The sequence below is a fragment of the Patella vulgata genome, chromosome 1, assembly GCF_932274485.2.
Source record: "Patella vulgata chromosome 1, xgPatVulg1.2, whole genome shotgun sequence".
In the NCBI taxonomy this organism is placed as follows: domain Eukaryota; kingdom Metazoa; phylum Mollusca; class Gastropoda; family Patellidae; genus Patella; species Patella vulgata.
This window is the reverse complement of record NC_065879.2, coordinates 54,257,804-54,280,382: the sequence shown is the minus strand read 5'-3', so window position 1 is coordinate 54,280,382 and position 22,579 is coordinate 54,257,804. Positions and strand designations below refer to the sequence as shown.

General features: G+C 35.7%; 1 protein-coding gene and 1 long non-coding RNA gene across 9 annotated transcripts in view; one reads left to right on the top strand and one right to left on the bottom strand.

The window, feature by feature from the left end:
- Positions 1 to 22,579, bottom strand: part of LOC126830780 (uncharacterized) — a 76,847-nt gene that overhangs the window by 35,739 nt on the left and 18,529 nt on the right. The window lies entirely within an intron of this gene.
- LOC126830419 (uncharacterized) overlaps positions 1 to 22,579 on the top strand; it is a 129,230-nt gene that overhangs the window by 100,377 nt on the left and 6,274 nt on the right. For all 8 annotated transcript variants that reach the window (XR_008788511.1, XR_007683852.2, XR_007683851.2 and 5 more), the window contains one exon: positions 8,283 to 8,539. Coding sequence is in view for 4 of the 8 variants with exons in the window: in XM_050560815.2 (XP_050416772.1) it covers positions 8,283 to 8,539 (257 nt within the window). In the remaining 4 variants the exon portion in view is untranslated. The remainder of the gene's footprint in view (positions 1 to 8,282; positions 8,540 to 22,579) is intronic.

The following is a 22,579-nucleotide window of genomic DNA, read 5'->3' as shown; positions in this document are numbered from 1 at the left end:
CATATGACATCTGAATGATACGATTTAGGAAATAAATTATGGTACACCAAAAATCTAGTATTTTCTGTTTTGGAGCCTTTTCAGGGCCTCGATATTTGAACATGGGATTTCTCATGGTGATTTCATCTGATCAGATAATGTAATATATCATTATAGAGACCTGCGACCATTCAATTGCCCAAAATGGTTATTAAAACTATCCCGACAATGATCTCCATACTGGAAGTATTCACAAAAAAAAAAAGGTTAAAAAATTGGCACTCACTGTCAGATATTAACGGACCAAAACAACAAAAGTGTCGTTGGATGTTCCCATGGATGGACTATCATGACATCTAAATGATACGATTTTGATGGTTAGGAAATAAATGATGGTACGCCGAAAATCTAGTATTTTCCGTTTTGGAGCCTTTTGAGGGCCTCAATGGATGTTTCTGACATTTCTGAAACAGAAAGTTAAGTATCCACACAACTTGATAAAACTATCCTGACAATTATCCAAAAACCCGAAATATCCCATATTTTGAAAAAAAACAACAACAAAAACCCCAAAAAACGTAAAAAGTAACAAATGGTGTTCTTGCGAAAAAAGTGATTACTACACCAGATTTCACCGAACCAAAACAACTAAAGTGTCATTGGGGATCTTATGACATCCAAATGATACCAATTCGATGGTTAGGCAATAGATTATGGGACTCTTAATTCTTTTCCTAAACTTCTGTTGCTCAGAGTCCTATCAGTGGTCTAGGGTGTGAATACAAATTTAAAAGCCTCAATATGGTATAAAGGGTCCAAACTTTGAAAAAAGTTGAAAAATCTTTCAATTACTGAAAATGCTCTCCTAATTTTCTTTTGTTTTAAAAACTGCTCAATGGATCTTTCTGAAACTTCTGGTACAGGAAGTTAAGTTCCCATACCACTTGTTAAATCTATTCCGACAGTGATCTGTAACCCGGAAGTGTTCGAAAAAATATCCGCTATTTAAAAAAAAAAACACAGTAAAAACTAGAATTGCGATGCAGTAATGACGGGTTTCACCGGTGCCACATTTACCCTTGAACTTATGTCATTTCCAGTGCCACGTTACCCTTGAACTTATGCCACTTCCGGTACCAATGAAACCGTTAAACAGATTTCCACATAAGCATTGCACACGTGTTATAAAATGGACATAGAATCAACCAAATCCAGCAATATCAATTCCATTTATACATTTGTTACCATATGTTACATATGTCAAAAAAGTGATCCTGACAAAATTTGTTACTAACTTACTGCTAAGTTAGCTGACTTTCTAATGGGAAATTAAAATGCGAACAAATCTTTAAAAGTTATCCTGACAAAATTGGTTATTTCTTGACAAGGAAAGATGCTAGAAGCAATTATATGATCGTATTGATCCAAAATGACATTACTTCCGGTGATATTAAAATCTTAAATTACTTTTATGAAATACTAAATGACATTAGGCATCACATGATGAAAATTTTATAAAAAATCGGATGGTAATTGACAGTTATACACCCAAAACCTTGAAAAGTGACTAGTAGAAAATCGTCTATTTCCCTGCAACCTTAAAAGTTAGAACCCATGTTATGGTATCTGTATGGTCGTATGGGTTTATTGTATTTGTTGATTGAAATTAAATATACTTTTCAACAAATAACACACACGACTCATTTGAATAAAATATCGTTTTTGAAGGCTAAAAATTCAATTTTTGCCCAAATTCAGTTTTTGCCCAAATGACGTCACTTCCGGTGACATTGAAAGTGTTAAAATGGTTTGACCTAGTCAAACATGGCATTAGGCATCAAATGGTGATAGAAAATTGAAAATTGAATAATAATTGATTCTTTTACAGGCAAAATAACGCAAGATGTGACTCATGCAAAATTATTAATTTGCCCTGCAACTGCTGATATTACAAACTAATTTTGATATACATTCTCTTTGTATGGGTTATTGCTATGAGGTTATGAAAGTCACGAAGAAATATTTTGAAATATGAAGACGGTGGATGGCTTTTAAATAGCTTATTTTTACACCCTTTTGCCGACAAGAAACTTGACTGGTAACAAAAAAAATGAGATTTTGGACCACGCAACTTTGTTTTGTACAAATCGAATAATAAATAATTAATCTAGGACTGAAAAATGGCGGCCAAGGAAAATTATGGAGACAAAAGATGTTGACATTTTTAGTCAAATCAGATAACTCTTTAACCCTGGATAAAATGCCATATAAAAATATTCATAAATAAAAAAGTTTTTTTATAAAATTTTTAATTTTCGAAATTTGGCGCTTAACCCTTTCCCCGCAAAATTATAATTAGTAAAATCATGAGATTCAGTGGAATTAATTTTTGGCATTCAACCACTTTGGCTGAATTATCCATAACTTTCTTATTAAGAAAGATAATTTGATGAAGTAAAGTTTTTTGAGTTCATAAAATCTCAGGGAATAATTTGCTGATCATTTTGGGGAAGTTTCATGATAAGGGGTAGGTGAAGGTTTTTTTTAAAATAAAGGGGTCAAAAAATCTGACCCCAAAATCTGCAAAAAACACCCCCTGAAAAATACAAAATATCATTTTAGTTCAATACAAACTGGTTTTATTCACTCACTTAGTTATTATCTTTATAATCAACCAGTGTATGATAGCGGTTGTAACAGTCCTTTGCACAGAGGGCGGGTTGATCGTGGCATGTCCCACAGAAAAAATTTGTCTCGTGGCGACGATTTTCTTTTCTGTGACTGCACACCTTACACTCACGTTTTCTAGCCCCGGTTTCAATTCTATGGAATTGTTTATCAAGTCTTTGAAGTGCTGGGGCATCTAGAGGCCTTCCACGTTTCCTAGTGGGTGCTCCGGGCACTGCCACAGCCTGGCTCACAAGTCCCCGTACAAGCATTTTTCCAAATGTCAAAATACTCAGTTTGTGTTTTGTAACTGGTGCAGGCATACTTAGCTTGTACAAAATGTAGCTATTTACAACAATCACTTCAATTAACCAGAAAAACACATTTTTCCACCATTTTATCGACTTGCGACATAAACTATAGTACCCGCTCAACTGGTCACTGAGATCGACGCCACCCATGCTCGAATTATATCCCATAACTGCGACTGGTTTCCTCACTATATTATCAGCTGCTCCTCTCTGTCGCCGTACAACATCTTGTGTTTCGTTACCAACATGATATGTAGAGATCATAACTACGTTTCGATTTGATTTTGCCTTCCAGTTGAGTAACAAAATATTATCACTTCTCATCGCTTTGATGGCGTAAAGTTTTAATGGCGCCTTCACTTCATCCGGTATGGCAACTCTGCAATGTACCGGTCAAATGTGTCCTCTTCGTTTCTAAATGCTCAACTAGAGGTATGGAATTGTACAATCGATAGGTATGTATATGGTATCCACGGTTCCAATAGGGTTTCACTAATTGCGATATGGTACGGGAAGTTTTCGATAATCCATCAGCAGGAACTTGATCATCAGTCTGGCTGTAATACATTTTTATATTCAACATATATCCAGTCGTGTCTGCCAAAGTTCGAGCAAGTATCCCCCATTTTGTCGTTTTTTTAGGACAGTATTGTCTGAAACAAACACGCCCTTTGAAACCTATCATGCTTTCGTCGCCCGATATATTCTGAAATGGCACAAAATAGTACTGTGATTTTTTTACAATGTCATCCACGATTGGTTGTATTTTGGCTCCTTTCTGAGGCACAGGTTCATTAGGATCTGTGTGTGCCACATGTAACATTGTGTGGAAAATAAGGCAAAATCGATCACGGTCCATTGCATCCCTGAAGAACTGACGGCCGATGTCCATTCACCTGTCCAGTATGAGTCTACGTATGACTTCTTTACAATACCCATGTTCAACAGAATGCCTATAAATCTGTGCATCTCATGCATGTTAGTGTCCTTCCATCGCCGTAAACGGGATTTAGGTTTCAGAATGGTATTCTGTATCTTCTCCGCAGCATAGCGGTTTATTTCAGTAACCAATTTAGTCATCAGTTCATCATCAAAGAAGAGTTTCAAAAAATCAACGGCCTCTGGTTCGTTGTCCATTAGATGATCAATATTTCGAGGGCCTGGATCATCTTCTGGTGTAAATCTATGACGCGTAGGCCCTATATCATTGACTGTAACATCGGTCCACTGTCTGTCTGGTTGGACAATACCACGGTTTCCCACACCACGGCCTGTATTTCCTCGAACCCTTGGGCGTCCGCGTCCACGACCTCGTCCACCACCCCTTATTACTGGGGCTTGGGTTACCTGTGCTTGAGTGGCTTAACCAGTAATACTTTCATCAGAATCTGAACTGTTACTCATATTAGAACCATGATAGTCACTAGAAACTTCGTTATCGTTTTCAATATGATCTGATTCTGAAATAATATCTTGTGCATGGTAAGAACCCGCTTCTGATTCACTTTCTCCTGAAGATAAAACATTATCTGAGCCCTGATTATCAGCTACGAAACTGTCTTCAATGTCTGCTTCTTGTAAAGATTCTTCATCATCCGAATCGTTCATATCATTCAAGGCTGAAAGTGCTTGCTCCACAGTCAGCCTTCGTCGGCGTGAGGGGGCCTCCATGTTATATTTACTTGAGAAAATTTGATAAATCTTCGGTTGAAATTAAGGTTGAAACATTTTAGTTGAACATGGAAAGACGGCATCCATTGTTGTTATATTTACTGGAAGAAGATAGCCTCTATCGATTCGTGTCAACCCGCCTCACGGCGGTATTCGTGGCAAAATCAAAATTGAAAATCCGCCTGAGGGCGGTAAACGCGCGGAAAGGGTTAATATCTTGGAAGATTCGTCGACAATCAAAAATCAAAAGTAGCACAGCTATGTACCTTGTCTCCGACTATATCAAAATGCGTCATATGTTAAAATTCGATGATTATTGTTAATACTATGGCATTTTTTAAAAAAAACCCAACAAATTCGCTGATTTCGGACATTTTGCATTGTCACAGAATGCTCAAAATAGCTTTAATCTTTAAGTCAAACCCACTTTTCTAATAAAACCGAAGAAATTGTATCAATCCGACATGCAGTTTCTGAGATACAATCTATTCTAATTAGAAAAAAAAAAAAATTATAAGAATAATCTTAATGAAAACAATAGTGTTTCACACAAGCTACACAGTGTGAAACTCTAAATAGGTACTCTTGCAAAAATGGCGATTTCCATGTCGGATGTCACTGAATCAAAACAACTGAAGTATCGTTTCGTAGCTCAATGAGTGGGCTATTGTATGACACTCTTCCCGTCTGATTCCTGAAAGTCGGTTCAGTGCTGTTTGCAAGTCTAGTTCTTCTTATTATTTTTTTCCTCTTGAGCATATCTCCGAAATTACTTGTCAGATCAATTTGATGTCTTCGGTTTTACTTGAAAAGTGGGTGTAACTTGGAGATGAAAGCTATTTTGAATTTTCTGCAACAATGCGAAATGTCCAAAATCACCGAAGTTGTCGTTTTTATACAGCCACATTGAAATGTGGTCGTATATTGTTGTCGCCCCCATCCGGCTCTATAGACTAAGGTTAATATCCGATTGACTTTAAATTTATACACAGTGTTTAAGGTTATCAGAGTTATGGCCCTTGATCACTTCAAAAAATCTTGTGGGCGCTCTAGAGGTCAATGTTAATATCCGATTGACTTTAAATTTATACACAGTGTTTAAGGGGATGAGACAAAGAAGCCTTTTGATTTTCAGGGATTTCCGATAATTACTGCTAGAGTTATGGTCCTTGATCACTTTGAAAAATCTTGTGGACGCTCTAGAGGCTAAAGTTAATATCCGATTGACTTTAAATTCATAAACAGTGTTTAAAGTCTTGAGACGAACAAGTATATTGATTTTCAATGAATCTTTATGACTTGAACAGCTAAATCCATGATGTTAAAAGTTTCGTATACTAAACGTTAGCATGGGGCAGAACTTTACAAAAACCAAACAAATTCTAATGGTTTTCTGATAATTACTTAATGAGTTGTTACTCTTAATCAGATTTTAATGTATTATAAATGTTTCATTACCAAAAAAAGTAAAAATATGCGACAACTCTTGTTGACTGCCCGGGCAATATAGCTGCTGTGCGTTTTTGTTTCGTTTCCTGGCAACCGATCTTTTGAAATATTGCCGTAATATTAACAATAGTCAGTTATATAGAAGGACAACTGGTGTTTGTCATGTTTGACGTCACTTCCCGTTTCTTCACGTGCTTGTTACACATCTCCTGTAGCAATAATCTCTTCGTTAAAATTATATTTGGGATGCATTTAACGAGCTCTATCACATATTTTATAATGACTGACACCAATATTGCCTTTAAAATGAGTCTGTCTGTCCGTCCGTCACACTTTTTGGGACACAATAACTCTCCTTTTAATTGAGGTAGAATGTTCAAACTTGGTGTGGTATTTATTAGGTCAATGCCTTGATAGAGGTCAAAGATGAGCATTTTCTGCTTAGGGTAAGCAGAGATAAGCAATTCGATTGGTTGGTGCTTTGGGACACGATAACTTTAGTTCTAATTAAGTGAGAGTGATGAAACTTGGTGTATAGTTTCATTACATCAATACCTTGACTAAGATCGATAATGAGAATTTTCTGCTCAGGGTAAGCAGAGCGATAAGCAATTTGATTGGCCGAGACTTTGAAACACAATAACTCTCCTTCGAATTGAGGTAGAATATTCAAACTTGGTGTAGGTGTTTATTAGGTCAATGCCTTGATGGAGTTCGAAGATGAGCATTTTCTGCATAGGGTAAGCAGAGATGAGCAATTTGATTGGTTGATGCTTTGGGACACGATAACTTTAGTTCTAATTAAGTGAGAGTGATGAAACTTGGTGTATAGTTTCATTACATCAATACCTTGACTAAGTTCGATAATGAGCATTTTCTGCTCAGGGTAAGCAGAGCGATAAGCAATTTGATTGGCCAAGACTTTGGAACACAATAACTCTCTTTCGAATTGAGGTAGCATGATCAAACTTGGTGTACATGTAGGTGTTTATTAGGTCAATGTCTTGATGGTGTTTGACGATGACCATTTTATGCGTAGGGTAAGCAGAGATAAGCAATTTGATTGGTTGATGGTTTGAGACACGATAACTTTAGTTCTAATTAAGTGGGAGGGATGAAATTTGGTGTATAGTATTATTACATCCATACCTTGACTAAATTTGATAATGAGCATTTTCTGGTCAGGGTAAGCAGAAGTTAAGCAATTTGATTGGTCGAGACTTTGGAACACAATAACTCTCATTCTAATTGAACTAGAATGTTTACACTTGGCGTATGTGTTTATTAGGTGAATGCCTTGATGGAGTTCGAAGCTGAGAATTTTCTGCTTAGAGTAAGCAGAGATAAGCAATTTGATTGGTTGATGCTTTGGAACACGATAAATTTAGTTCTATTAAGTGAGAGTGAGGACACTTGGTGTATAGTTTTATCGCATCAATACCTTGACTAAGTTTGATAATAAGCACTTTCTGATCAGGGTAAGCTGAGCGATAAGCAATTTGATTGGTTGATACTTTGGAACACAATAACTCTCCTTCTAATTGAGGTAGAATGTCCAAACTTGGTGTAGGCGTTCATTAGGTGAATGCCTTGATCTAGTTCGATGATAATCATTGTCTGCTTAAGGTAAGCAATGATAGGCGATCTGATTAGTTGATGCTTGGGGCACGATAACTTTAGTTTTAATTAAGTGAGAGTGATGAAACTCGGAGTATAGATTCATTATATCATTACCTTGACTAAGTTCGATGATGAGAATTTTTTGCTTAGGCTAAGGAGCGATAAGCAATTTGATCAAGACTTTGGAACATAACAACTCTGCTATTAATTGAGGTAAAATGTTGATGTAGATGTTCATTAGGTGAATGTCTTGACTGAGTTCAATGATTAACATTTCAAGCCAAAGCTAAGCGGATCTAAGCAATTTCATTGGTCGATGCTTTAGGACAAGATAACTTTGATTCTATCGGATAGAGAGTTAGGAAACTTGGTGTATAGTTGATAATTAGTTTGATTGCTTAATAGTTTTGAAATAAAATAAATATGCGATAAATTAATATGTATCATCTATTTATTTCGGGATTTTGGCGGGGACATCAGCCTCACTGTTGGGCTTGTTTATATAACATTTGAGGCCAAAAGAAAGACCTGAAATAAGCAGATTTAGCTATATAATGCATCTTTAATCTTAGTATGTTATTTTAGTCTACCTTGATTCTGGATGTGGCAATACACAACTTCTAGAACACAGTATAATCTATGTACATAATCGCCATATAAACAAGACCCGTACACCACCTAGACGATGTGATCTCATCTTTGATTATATTGGAGAGGATGAATATCCAGTCTGTGTGACAATGAATTTTGATAGAAATCGTCTGCCTAAGAATGATGACACATGTCCATTCAAAGTGACCATTTTGGAAGGTCAGTCAACGACAGTAGCTGAAGTAATAGATGTAAGTGTTGCAAGTTAATTATGTTATTTACTAGTAAAATATATATGGCTCTCTATATCTCTCTATAGCCCCGTTCATTCAGCCACATTTTGTATCTATGCTAATTTACACATGTATGCAAATATACTCATGTGTGCAAAAATATTTTTGCAATGCATTTATACACTGTTTGAATACCATGAGTATATTTGTAGTGATCAATAAAAGTCATTCCTTTTTATATCCCACATTTTCATGTGATGTATATTGTCGACGCACCTGTCTGTCACTCTACAGGTCACAATCTTTATCCGATTTTGATGAAAATTGAAATATAAGTTTATATCCCAAAGATCTAGGTTCCTTTCGATATCGGCATGTATTGGACCGTAACTTCATGAATTATGGCCCCTGATTGTACGAAAAATCATGTTTGTAGCTTGTGGACCCTCTAGAGGTCACAATTTTTATCCGATTTTGGTTAAACTTAAAATGTATGGTTATTACCCAAAGATCTCAGTTCCTTTTTATATTCAAACATACTGGACAGTAACTTCTTGGATTATGGCCATTGATTGAACGAAAAATCACGTTATTAGTTTGTGAACTTTCCAGAGGCCACAATTTTTATCTGATTTTAAAAACCATTCAATTATATCACTGTTACACCATAATGATGGTTGAGTACGAAAACTGTCTGACAAAATGGCAGCTACCGATATGCAAATCTGTAAAAGTGTGTAATACCAAAGTTGTGGACCCTTTATAGGTCACAAGTTTTATCCGATTTTGATAAAACTTAAAATAAATGTTTATATTTCAAAGATCTCGGTTCCTTTCGATATTCATGCATATCAGACCGTAACTTCCTGGATTATTGACTCTGATTATATGAAAAATCACGTTTCTAGTTTGTGTACCCTCTAGAGGTCACAATTTTTATCCCGATTTAAAAAAACATTTAAATATACTAAACAGCAAAAAAAAACCAACGTCAATACAATTTCAAAATCAGAGAGTAGGTGTCACAACTCCATTGCTCGCGTTGGAAGAAAGTGTTTTTTTCCCAATATCTAACCTTTTTTAAACTTAAGGTCACATAGTCGCTGTTTAATCTTTTGCAATATTTTAAACATATTTTGAAAGCCAATTTCTTATTGTTTTGTTTGATATATTTTTTATGAACCTGATCATATTATTAATTTCATAAACAAACATAAGTTGAAAAACATCAATTTTGCGTGTTTTGACGTTACGGTAAATAATTTTGTCACGTTTTGAAACGGGCGTACCCCATTTCAAGTGCTCAGCGGCATTTGTCATTTTTGATATATTTTTTTCATTTTGATACCATTAGAAAGATAACTGAACTACCTCTCGATCTGTCAGGGGTGGAATGTTGGCATTTAAAAATACGATGTATATTTTTCAAGTTGAAAAAACAATTCACGCTCACTTTTTATGAGGCAATTTGTCTAGATTATACCCTGACCGATCGAAAGTTTGTTTTATTGCCGTTCCGATGCTATTAAAATCATTAAAATCGGAGCATGTTAAGTACTGCTGTCAAGCACTTGAAAATGGTATACAATGTGACTTTTTGTGAACAAATAAACCTTGTAGTGTTTTTTGTTATAACGTCATAAGACACGGCGAAGAAAAACTGTATTTCAAGTTCCCAAGACCCATATTCGAAATGCAACTGAATGTTCATTTATGAAGTAAGCGTTATGTTATATGAATAAAGGACCTAACCAAAAAGAGTTAATTCCATTTATTTTCACGCCTTTTGCAATGGCGACTGTGTTGACATCACGTGACTCATATTCCCGCGCTTCTACACCGAAAGGAAATTTTCTCCCAGCTACACACGTCTTTACATTTAACACCAAATGTTTTTCAACAACAATTGAAATATTCCGTAGCATTGACGAGTATTTCAATGTTCTGGAATAAAAAATTTGCTTTTCTGTGAATTATTCATGCCTAATTTAAAGCATTTACTCTGCACACAAATGGAATTGAAACCAGAAAATATCAACACGACACGGGTCTCGGAGAACCATTATTACATTCCGCAGGTGAGGGAAGACAACTTAATACGGATAATACATACGATTTCTATCCACTTAAAAGGGAATTATATCCAAATAAAGCTGAACAACAAAAGAATTAACGCTAGCTAAGAATAATTTAAAAAATGGCTCAGATTCTGGATTTTTCATTTGAGGTTGAGATGATTGAACCGACATAAAATTAGGTCAGTCATATCAATACGTATACCAATTGTCACAAAACATTTTATTAAATAATTTAGCATTATAGTTGTCATACTGATTATTATAATTTTAATTCTTTGTTTTCTTTTGGTAAATATATTTAACACCTAATTATAGGTTCTCTATATTTATTGGCCAGTTAAACAAATTTAAATTACTGACAAACGTAAGGCCTTAAGGCCTTGTTGATTTGATATTCACATTGATGAAAATGTACAAATTAAAAAGGAAGAAGAGTCATACGGATTTGAATGAATAATGAAAATTCAAAAGTGAAAGATACATTATGTAAGATTTCGAAAGTAGATGATGTAAAATGAATAATTTGAAAATTTCATTCAAATTACTCTATTGCAAGCGAAGATATTAGCCTTTGAAGGTTTGACAGATGTGTGCAATAATTTCAACCACCGTACTGGTTGATCGAAGCTAAGTCTCGGTCCTCCATATATGATTAAATCAAAGTATCGCTGAACCATTCTAATCTATTTAATATCGGAGAAAACTGATGCCATCGAGAGTTGATTAAGGCCTGGATCAGTTAATTAATGTCTAATTAATACTTTAGAAAACATTTCAGACCTAAAGAAAGACCTGCAATAGGCAGATTTAGCTCTTGCATAATGCATGTTGAAGTAAAAACAAAACAATGCCAATTCTTTCAGTCAAATCATCGTATTATCTTTGACCACATACTATCGTGGCTTTCAGTTATAGGCCTTAACACTACCGTAGTCTATCGATAGCCTACTTTTTGAGAATTATGCACCACAAAATTAACTTCTACTGAGTAGAAAATAATATGTCAAAGTAGAATTCTTCTTGTAACATGTAGGCCTACATGAAAGCAACGAATGCTGAGAACAATAATGACAGTGAAACAGTTATGTTATTTTTAAAATTATGTAGTGTCTATGGCAACCACCCAAAGTCCTTAATATTTTCCTAAAATTACACAATTCATAATATTTTATATTGCATGTGTTATAAGTATATGCTAAAATGCTTACTGGTATCATACTTAAACTGTGGGGATCAATTGCAATTCAGTATGGTAAACACCATTGAAAATGGTATAAACATTGCATTTTTGTTGGTTTGTTTTTCGTTTTGGTTACCGGTTATAACATCCAAATATTAAGTAGTATACAAGAGTAAAGACATGTAATTTAAAAATTCACAATCACAAATGGGCAATTTGCTACTGAGGAATATTTTTCAAAAGTAAAACCCCTTTCCTGCTGTTGAGAGAAGGCATACAAATATTTTGATTTTAATGATTTTTTAAAATCTTACCTGATAGCTTCTGATTTTAAGATAATACAATTATCAATATTGATGTCATAAATATTGGAAAATAATGCTTTTTGTAAAAAAAATAACTGTGGTTGCTATGGTAACAACTCAAACTCCTTCATATTTTTCTCAAACTTAAACAATCCATATAATTTGATATTGCATGGGTTTCACATATTTTAAATTGCTAACTTTAAAATGTGGAGATCACCTTTTGGGATATGGTAAATAGCGTTGAAAATGGTCGAAAATTGCATTTTTTTCCATTTTGGTTGCTATGACAACCAAAATTGATAAAATATGGCGGATTAGTAGTATGTAATTTAAAAAATTCACAAACTTTTTGACATGTTCACATAATTTCACTTATGTATCTCCATTCCTTCTTATTTTATTAATGTCCAAAAATAGGCAATTTGCTCCCGCAGAAAATTGTTCAAAAATGAACATATATCCTGCTCTTGAGAGAAGGCATATGAATATTTTTTCTCTTTTTTTCCCCTGTTAATCTTACTTGATAGCTACTGATTTTAAAATGCATAACAACCAGGTTCAATATTTCAGATATAACATGGACAGGACAATTTTTGATGAGAGAGAGAGAGAGAAATGGGGTTTAATGTCCACTCGACACAAACTAGGTCATTTTGGGACTAACATATGGTTTTTAATTTTATTTACATAATTCGCTTGCGCGCAGGGGTCTTTTAGCAGTGGGAGGAAACCGGAGGACCCGGAGAAAACCCACAAGGTTGGACAGGTGACCCTTCTTCTTGTCACGTACAACCGGGGATTCGAAACCACGCCAGTTGACTCAATGACAGACTTTATGATACAGCGCGCGCACACTAACCATTCAGCCATCCAACCCCCCAATTTTTGATGAAAAAAAAATTGACCAAAATCACTGTGACAAAATAGAATTTTTGAGAAAACCTATGTATTTTGGAGTTGCTTGGGAAATCAGAGTAATTGTTACAAAAATGTGAAAATCAAAACATAATTAGCCTTAAAGTTGTATTTCAAGAATTTACATCTACATTTTTGATAGGTTAGCTATGACATCGCAAAAAACACCAATAAAACCTTCCTTCCGCGAAAAGTCACAAATCGCAACTTTGAGCCTTCATAAAAAAAATAATTTTCAAAGCAACCAGGCCATTTATTTGCTGTTTTGTCGTTGGAAATATCTTTCCATGGGTTTTCAGGGGTGCTGAAGACGAAAATCGTAATAAAAGTTTGATCCGACTATTTCAGCAATTTATTTGCTATTTTGTCATTTTTATACACCCACATTGAAATGTGGACGTATATTGCCGTCGCCCCCATCCGTCCGTCCGTCCGTCCACAATTGTTTGTGAACAGTCTACAGGTCACAATTTTTATCTGACTTCAATGAAACTTGAAATATAGGTTTATCACCCGAAGATCTCGGTTCCTTTCGATATTGGCATGTATCGGACTGTAAAATCATAGATTATGGCCCCTGATTGTACGAAAAAAACAAGTTCTTAGCTTGTGAACACTGTGGAGGTCACAATTTTTATCCGATTTGATTTAAATTTGAAATGTATATATATAACACAAAGATCTCGGTTCCTTTCGATATTTGCGCATATCGGAACGTAACTTCCTGAATTATGGCCCCTGATTGGACGAAAAATCGCGTTTTTAGCTTGTGGACTCTAAAGAGGTCAGAACTTTTATCCGATTTAAAAAACCGTATTATTATATCACCGTTACACCCTAAGGAAGGGCTTAGTTCAAATTTTTTGTGAAAATCGGCCTAAAACTGACAGACAAAGTGGCCGCCCTTCGTTCTCAAATAGGGTAAAAATATGGTATATCAAGGTTGTGGACCCTACAGAGGTCACAATTTTTATCCGATTCTTTGAAACTTGAAATGTAAGTTTATAACCCAAAGGTCTCGGTTCCTGAATTATGGCCCCTGATTGTACGAAAAATCGTGTTTTTAGCTTGTGGACCCTATAGAGGTCATAATTTTTATGTGATTTAAAAAAACGTATTATTATATCACTGTTAAACCCTAAGGACGGCTGAGTTCGAATTTCGTGAAAAACGGCCCAAAACTGACAGACAAAATGGCCGCTGTTCGTTCTCAAATTACACCCTAAAGATGACTGAGTTCGAATTTCGTGAAAATTGGCCCAAAATTGACAGACAAAATGTCCGCCGTTCGTTCTCAAATAGCGTAAAAATATGGTATATCAAGGTTGTGGACCCTATAAGGGTCACAATTTTTATCCGATTTTGTTGAAACTTGAAATGTAAGTTTATAACCCAAAGATCTTGGTTCCTTTCGATATTTGCGCATATCGGACCGTAACTTCCTGAATTATGGCCCCTGATTGTACGAAAAATTGCATTTTTAGCTTGTGGACCTTATAGAGGTTATAATTTTTACCCCATTTAAAAACCCATATTATTGTATCACGGTTACACCCTAAGGACGGCTAAGTTCGAATTTCGTGAGAATCGGCCCAAAACTGACAGACAAAATGGCCGCCCTTCATTCTCAAATAGCGTAAAAATATGGTATATCAAGGTTGTGGACCCTATAGAGGTCACAATTTCTATCCGATTTTGTTGAAACTTGAAATGTAAGTTTATAACAAATAGATCTCAGTTCCTTTCGATATTCCCCGCATATCAGACCGTAACGTCGTGAATTATTGCCCCTGATTGTACGAAAAATCGTGTTTTTAGCTTGTGGACCATATAGAGGTCATAATTTTTATCTGATTTAAAAAAACATATTATTATATCACCGTTAAACCCTAAGGACGGCTGAGTTCGAATTTTGTGAAAATCGGCCCAAAACTGACAGACAAAATGGCCGCCCCACGTTCTCAAATAGCGTAAAAATATGGTATATCAAGGTTGTGGACCCTATAGAGGTGTAACAGGACGGGTTGTCGTCGATTTGCACTCAAGCGGCGGGAGTAACTGGCTCTTATGCAAACCGGAAGTCCAGATTCGTGCGCAGGATGTCAGGTTTCTCACGTGAACTGAAGTAAAAGAGAACACATTTATGGAGTTTCAAATTCTTTATTTCGTAAGATACAAAAATTGAGTTCCTGAAACGCGCGTCCGAATCTGTTCGTCTTCTTCTCCTCACCAATGGTAACCAAGCTGAAACAAAGAACTCGTGCCAAGTTCGTAAACTATCCTTACATCAACTATGTCTCGTTAACGAACAGGAAACTGAGCGTCTGCTTACACAAAATCCTACATCTTCCGAATGAAACCCCAAAAATGAATCAAACTTAGGGAAGATATTAACAATAATTGACGCCTACCTCAGTCTCAACTGGAAATATTCATCCAAAGGGACGCCACAAATCTTACACTATTCTTTCAAAGGAAAGCAAACATATCTTACATCACCCAAACGGAACCCTGAATATAACTAGAAACTAGAACTAATAATTCCACAAATAAACATAAAAATCACGGCTTGATGCCTGCCTCAGCCCGAATTTACACTATTCGTTTGAAGGAAAGCAAACATATCTTACATCACCCAAACAGAACCCTTAATATAACTAGAAGCTTATAACCTAACTCCAACCATCTCCCTATAGTTTGAAACGCCCGTAAGCGGCATAATTAGTTACGCCTGTAGGACTTGCACGTTACCCAAAAAGACAAAACCCCGCTCCAGCGAACTTACTTGTCCCGAGCGGAACGATTGATCATTCCTGCGGGACTTGCAAGCCACCAGAGACAAAGTCTCACCTTGGGATGTTCACCTCGAGCGAAAAAATAATCACTCCTGCGAGGTTCGCATCCCCCAACCGTTCCACTAAGACTGACTTTGACTGGCCTTATATACCCTATCTATACGCTCTGCACGGCAGAATGCACAGGCATGAACCTTGACCCGGCTTGTAATCCAAATTCAGAACCCGCTCTCCATTGGCTGGTTTTTACCCCCGCTATCCAATCAGAAGCTCTGAACTACCCATCTCCAGCCATTCAACAAAATGGCGGGTTTCTCTAGAATTGACGTAATATAGAGTTGATAATATAGGCCATTTCTATGTATGGGCAGAAATAAGGTGAGTCAAAGTTTATCTCAACGCTTCTCACATAGGAAACCCCCACAGAGGTTACAATTTTTATCCGATTTTGTTGAAACTTGAAATGTAAGTTTATAACCCAAAGATCTCGTTTCCTTTCGATATTTGCGCATATCGAATTGTAATTTTCTGAATTATGGCCCTTGATTGTAGGAAAAGTCACTTTTTTTTTTAGCTTGTTCTCTATTCATCTCTCGAAAATGTGGGTGTATCCTGCCTGGCAGCCGCTGGTTTTATTTAGGATTTCAAGGGTGCGGACGACGAAAAATGGTAATAAATGCACTCCTTTCGTAACGAAACATCCACAACACATACAGCATAATATTCACATGATAGTGTTATACTGAAGAACAATCTATACATTAGTAGTCTGTTGTGTATATTATAACTTTGGTGAGTTAATCTCATCAATTAATTAGCACCTTAGTGCCAGCTAGTGGTCAGGAGATTAAGATTGTTGATTGGATAATCATCAAAGAAGCCGCCACAGCTGTACGCGTGTTTATTTAACACGTGAATTAAAATAAGATTTTGCGTGTACCATAGGTCTATTATTATTTTAAGGTACCGTGACGTTATCAAAATATGAGTCCCTATTGAAATGTCAATTTGATAGTCAAGAAATGCTTACGTTCACTTTCGTGCATTTTGGCTTTGATGTAAATATTAACATTATTCAGAGGATACTCAATGGCAGACTCAATGGCATTTCAGCTCATTGGTCGTTCTCATTTTTACGACCCATTATGATAAGAGAATTTTAAACAATAATATCCAAGATGCATTCCTTACTTTGCATGCCGTACGAAGAAGCGACAGTAAATGGAATTCAGCTATCAATAAAATTCTCTTTGAAAAGAAAATTATTGGCCATTTTGTTTATTTCCATTTAAGGCCTATAGATTATTTTTTAAAGATGATATGAGATATCAAATAATCACCACTTGGATTAATTATTCGGAGTAAATAATGAGTTGTCGACGGCTTTATCATTGACCCGTGACAGTTGATTAGTAATAGTATTACTCAATGACACACACCCGCTTGTCGATAATTTACATAATCAGCCATGTGGTTTCGATTAACACTCAACGGCAATTTATATACGATCAGAATTAATTTTTTTTTCTGCCACTGATCAGAGTGAATCGCATGTAGGTACCCAAGAACATTATCGCCAAAACTAAATATTTATCGATAATGCCTTGCACGCGGTGTCTGGGCCAATCAGCAAACGAGTTGTGTAGACAGCATGGCAACAGGCGGAGTTTATTTATATTTTTTAGGGGTTTATAACTCGATTGTATCCGTTCAAAATCAATTCATCAACAATATTTTGATCATATTTGTAAACTAAAGATGCTCCGCTTTACAACGATGCTAATTATTATGCAAGAGGAATGACCGGTCGTCCCGCTGCGATCGAAGGAAAATAACTAATTTCGCTGAGAATTTTAAGAAATAGGACAGCTACAGGTGTTTTAAAATGTTTTAATGCTTTTGTGTCAATGGATAGTATATTTATAGACTCATTTTTGTGAAAATGTCAATTTCGATCAAAATCAATATTTTCACTTATTTTGTCTTTATCTCATTTTTGATTCGTGCACATTTCGACTCATTTAGCTGTGGCCAGTCACATATGGCTGCTCCACATACGCGAATAGTGTAAAAGAATGTAATACTAAGGTTGTTGTGGACACTCTAGAGGTCACAATTTTTATCCGATTTTGATGAAACTTAAAATGTATGTTTATTACCCAAAGATCTTGTTTCCTTCGATATTCGGGCATATCAGACAGTAACTTCCTGGATTATGGCCCCTGATTGTACGGAAACTTGTGTCTTTAGCTTGTGGATCCTCTATGGTTGAGTTTGAATTTCAAGAAAATTAAACGAAACTGTCCAACAAAATGGCTGCTAAACAGAATCCTAATAGTGTAAAACTATGCAATACCAAGGTTGTGGACCCTCTAGAGGTCACAATTTTTTTATCATATTTTGATGAAATTTAAAATAGATGTTTATATCCCAAAGATCTTGCTTCCTTACGATATTGACGCATATCTGACCGTAACTTCATGGATTATGGCTTCTGATTGAATATATCAATGTTACACCATTATGACGGTTGAGTTGGAATTTTGTGAAAATCAGACCGAAACTGTCCGACAAAATGTCCGTTCCACCTACACAAATAGTGTAAAAGTATGTAATACTACTAATACCAAGGTCACAATTTTTATGTGGACGTATATTGTCGTTGCCCCTGTTCGTACGTCCACAATTTGTTTGTAGACACTCTACAGGTCACAATTCTTATCCGATTTTGACGAAACTTGAAATATAGGTTTATCTCCAAAAGATCTCAGCTGCTTTCGATATTGGCATGTATCGGATTGAAACTTCATGGATTATGGCCCCTGTTTGTACGAAAAATCACGTTTTTAGCTTGTGGACCATATAGAGGTCACAATTTTTTTCCGATTTTGTTGAAACTTGAAATGTAAGTTTATAACCCAAAGATCTCGGTTCCTTTCGATATTTGCGCATATCGGACCGTAACTTCCTGAATTATTGCTCCTGATTGTACGAAAAATCGTGTTTTTAGCTTGTGAACCCTATAGAGGTCATAATTTTTATCCGATTTAAAAAAACGTATTATTATATCTCCATTACAACCTAAGAATGACTGAGTTCGAATTTCGTGAAAATTGGCCCAAAATTGACAGACAAAATGTCCGCCGTTCGTTCTCAAATAGCGTAAAAATATGGTATATCAAGGCTGTGGACCCTATAGAGGTCACAATTTTTATCCGATTTTGTTGAAACTTGAAATGGAAGTTTATAACCCAAAGATCTCGGTTCCTTTCGATATTCAAGCATATCGGCCTGTAACTTCCTGAATTATGGCCCCTGATTGTACAAAAAATCGCATTTTTAGCTTGTGGACCCTATATCACCATTACACCCTAAGGACGGCCGAGTTCGAATTTCGTGAAAATCTGCCCAAAACTTACAGACAAAATGGCCGCCCTTCATTCTCCAATAGCGTAAAAATATGGTATATCAAGGTTGTGGACCCTATAGAGGAGACAATTTTTATCCGATTTTGTTGAAACTTTAAATGTAAGTTTATAACACAAAGATCTCGGTTCCTTTCAATATTTGCGCATATCGAATTGTAATTTCCTGAATTATGGCCCTTCATTGTAGGAAAAATCACTTTCTTCTTAGCTTGTTCTCTATCCATCTCTCGAAAATGTGGGCGTATCCTGCCTGGCAGCCGCTGGTTATCTGATTTTGATGAAACTTAAAATCTGATTTTGATGAAACTTAAAATCTGATTGAGATCAAATTTCTTGAAAATCGGACAAAACTGCTGGACAAAATTTCCGCCCCTTGTACGCAATTTAGTGTAAAATATGGTATATCAAGGTAGTGGACCCCTAGAGGTCACAATTTTCATCCGATTTTGATGAAACTTGGAATGCATGTTTATATCCCAAAGATCTTGGTTTCTTTTGATATTTGTGCATATCGGATTGTTACTTCCTGAATTATAGCCCCTGATTGTATGAAAAATCGCGCTTTTAGTATATCACCCTTACACCTGATGATGATTGTGTTTGAATTTCGTGAGAATCAAACCAAAACTGTCGGACAGAATGGCTGCCCCTTGTACGCAAATATTGTAAACATCTGGTATATCAAGGTTGTGGACCTCCTAGAGGTCACAATTTTGATCGGATTTTGATGAAACTTGAAATGCATGTTTATAACCCAAAGATCTTGGTTCATTTTGATATTCGCGCATATCGGATCGTAGTTTCCTGAATTTTGGCCCTTGATTGTACGAAAAATTGCGTTTTGAGCTTGTGGTCCCTATAGAGGATATAATTTATTATCCGATTTAAAAAAAAAAACGTGTAAATATGTATTACAGTTATACACTAATAATAGCTGAGTTTGAATTTCGTGAAAATCAGAAAAAAACTAATGGTCAAAATGGACGCCTTTTGTACACAAATAGTGTAAAAATATGGTATATCAAGGTTGTGGACCCCGTAGAGGCCACAATTTTTATTCGATTTGGATAAAAATTTAAATATATGTTTTTATCATAAACATTTTGGTTCATTTTGATAATCACACATATCAGAACGTAACTTCCTGGAGTATGGCCCCTGATTGGTTGAAAACTCGCATTTTTAGCTTGTGGATGCTGTAGGGGTCACAATTTTTTTTCCGATTTTAAAAACCGTTTAGATATATCACCATTCCTCAATAATGAAGGTTGAATTAGAATTTCTGGAAAATCGAAATGAAAGTGACCGACAAAATGGCTGTTCTTTGTACGCAAATTGTGTATAAATATGTAATACAAAGGTTATGGACCCTCTAGAGGTCACAATTTTTATTCGATTTTGATAAAACTTAAAACATATCTTTATATTCCAAAAATCTCAGTCCCTTTTGATATTTGTGAATTTCAGACCATAACTTTCTGGATTATGGCCCCTGATTGTTCTAAAATGTGGTTGTATATTGCCGTCGCCCCCGTCTGTCTGTCCATCGTCCACAATTTCTTATGAACACTCTACAGACTACATTTGTCATCTGATTGTTTTGAAATTGATATATGTTGTGTGCATTAGCGAGATGAAGAAGCCTATTTAATTTCAATAACTTCCGTTAATTTCTTCTGGAGTTATGGCCCTTGTTTCAATTTGTTGCACCTTGTGAAAGCTCTAATGACAAAAGTTATCAACTGATCTGTATGAAATTTATATGCCTCATTTAAATTAGTGAAACAAAGAATCCTATTGAATTTCAGCAATTTCCGTTAATTACATCTAGAGTTATGGCCCTTGTTTCACTTTGTTGAATCTTGTGAACACTCTAATGACAACAGTTATCATCCGATCTGTTTAAAATTTATATGCATCATTTAAATTAGTGAAATGAAGAAGCCTATGGAATTTCAGCAATTTCCATTAATTATGCCGTGAGTTATGGCCCTTGTTTGACTTTGTTGTACCTCTGTATGAAATTTATATGTATGGTTTAAATTAGTAAAACGAACAAGCCTATTGAGTTTCAGCAAATTTCCATTAATTACATCTAGAGTTATGGCCCTTGTTTCACTTTTTTGAATCTTGTGAACGCTCAAACGACAAAAGTTATCACCCACTCTGTACGAAATTCATATGCATCATTTAAATTAGTGAAATGAAGGTGCATATTGAATGTCAGCAATTTCTGTCAATTACTTCTAGAGTTATGGCCCTTGTTTTACTTTGTTGAACCTTGTAAACGTTCGAACAACAAAAGTTATCATCCGATCTGTATGGAATTTATATGCATTATTTGAATTAGTAAAACGAAAAAGCCTGTCGAATTTCACAAACTTTCTGTTATATCAAACCCCCTGTCAGCCAAAACAATGTCACCAGGAAGCAATTTCAGCAAAAGCCCACAATTTTCAGTGATATGTTTATCAGTGACGCGTCCTCCCCATGCCTTGGACAGAAATGACATGGACCCTTGTGTAATCCCAATTAAAATTTTACTCTGTTAAGATGCTTATATTTGCTCCGTGTTTCAGCACGGGCCAATAAATTGGAGGGTCTTTAAATAAAAACTTCAAAACAGTCAATTCAATTATAATGGAAACTTTGACACCAAAATGTTTCCTGAAATCCATGGGCATAGACATTTGTAATTCCTCTCTTTCTGGCCACAAAATTAGGCATTTCATACGATTATGCATGATGTTAATCAAATCACTGAATACTTTGGAAGCACAGCTTACAGATATCTGAAGCGGTAAGCCAACTCTTGAAAGGTTATATTAAGTCTTAGTTTCTTTCCAGTTACCATCAGTTTTTCAAATTTAGTCAGAGAACTTTTATGGGTTTCTGGAATGCTGTCAATTATAAAGTTATATAAAGCCACCAAGGCAGAGTAGGTTAAACCTGTGTATTGAACCAACGATTTCCGATAAGTACAGTCAGAGTTGTGGCCCTTGATCACTTTGAAAAATCTTGTGGATGTTCAAGCGACTAAAGTTAATATAAATTTATACAATCTGATTAAACTACAGACCTATATTTCATTTTGTTTGTTATACTTTCAATGGCCTGCACTACATGAAGATCTGGGAGAATGCTAGATCGGTGACGGTCCTGCACATTTAAGCACATATGACGTCATATATGGATTGTGGGTTAGGTTTAAGAATTTGGGGGAGAGGTTAAGTCTCCACATAAGCACTGACCTAGGATGATGAAAAATTACTTCGTGATATTTCCCTAACCTTGGACCAAGCCTAACCCTAATCCTAATGCACAATCGACATATGACGTCATGTGCAGGACCAT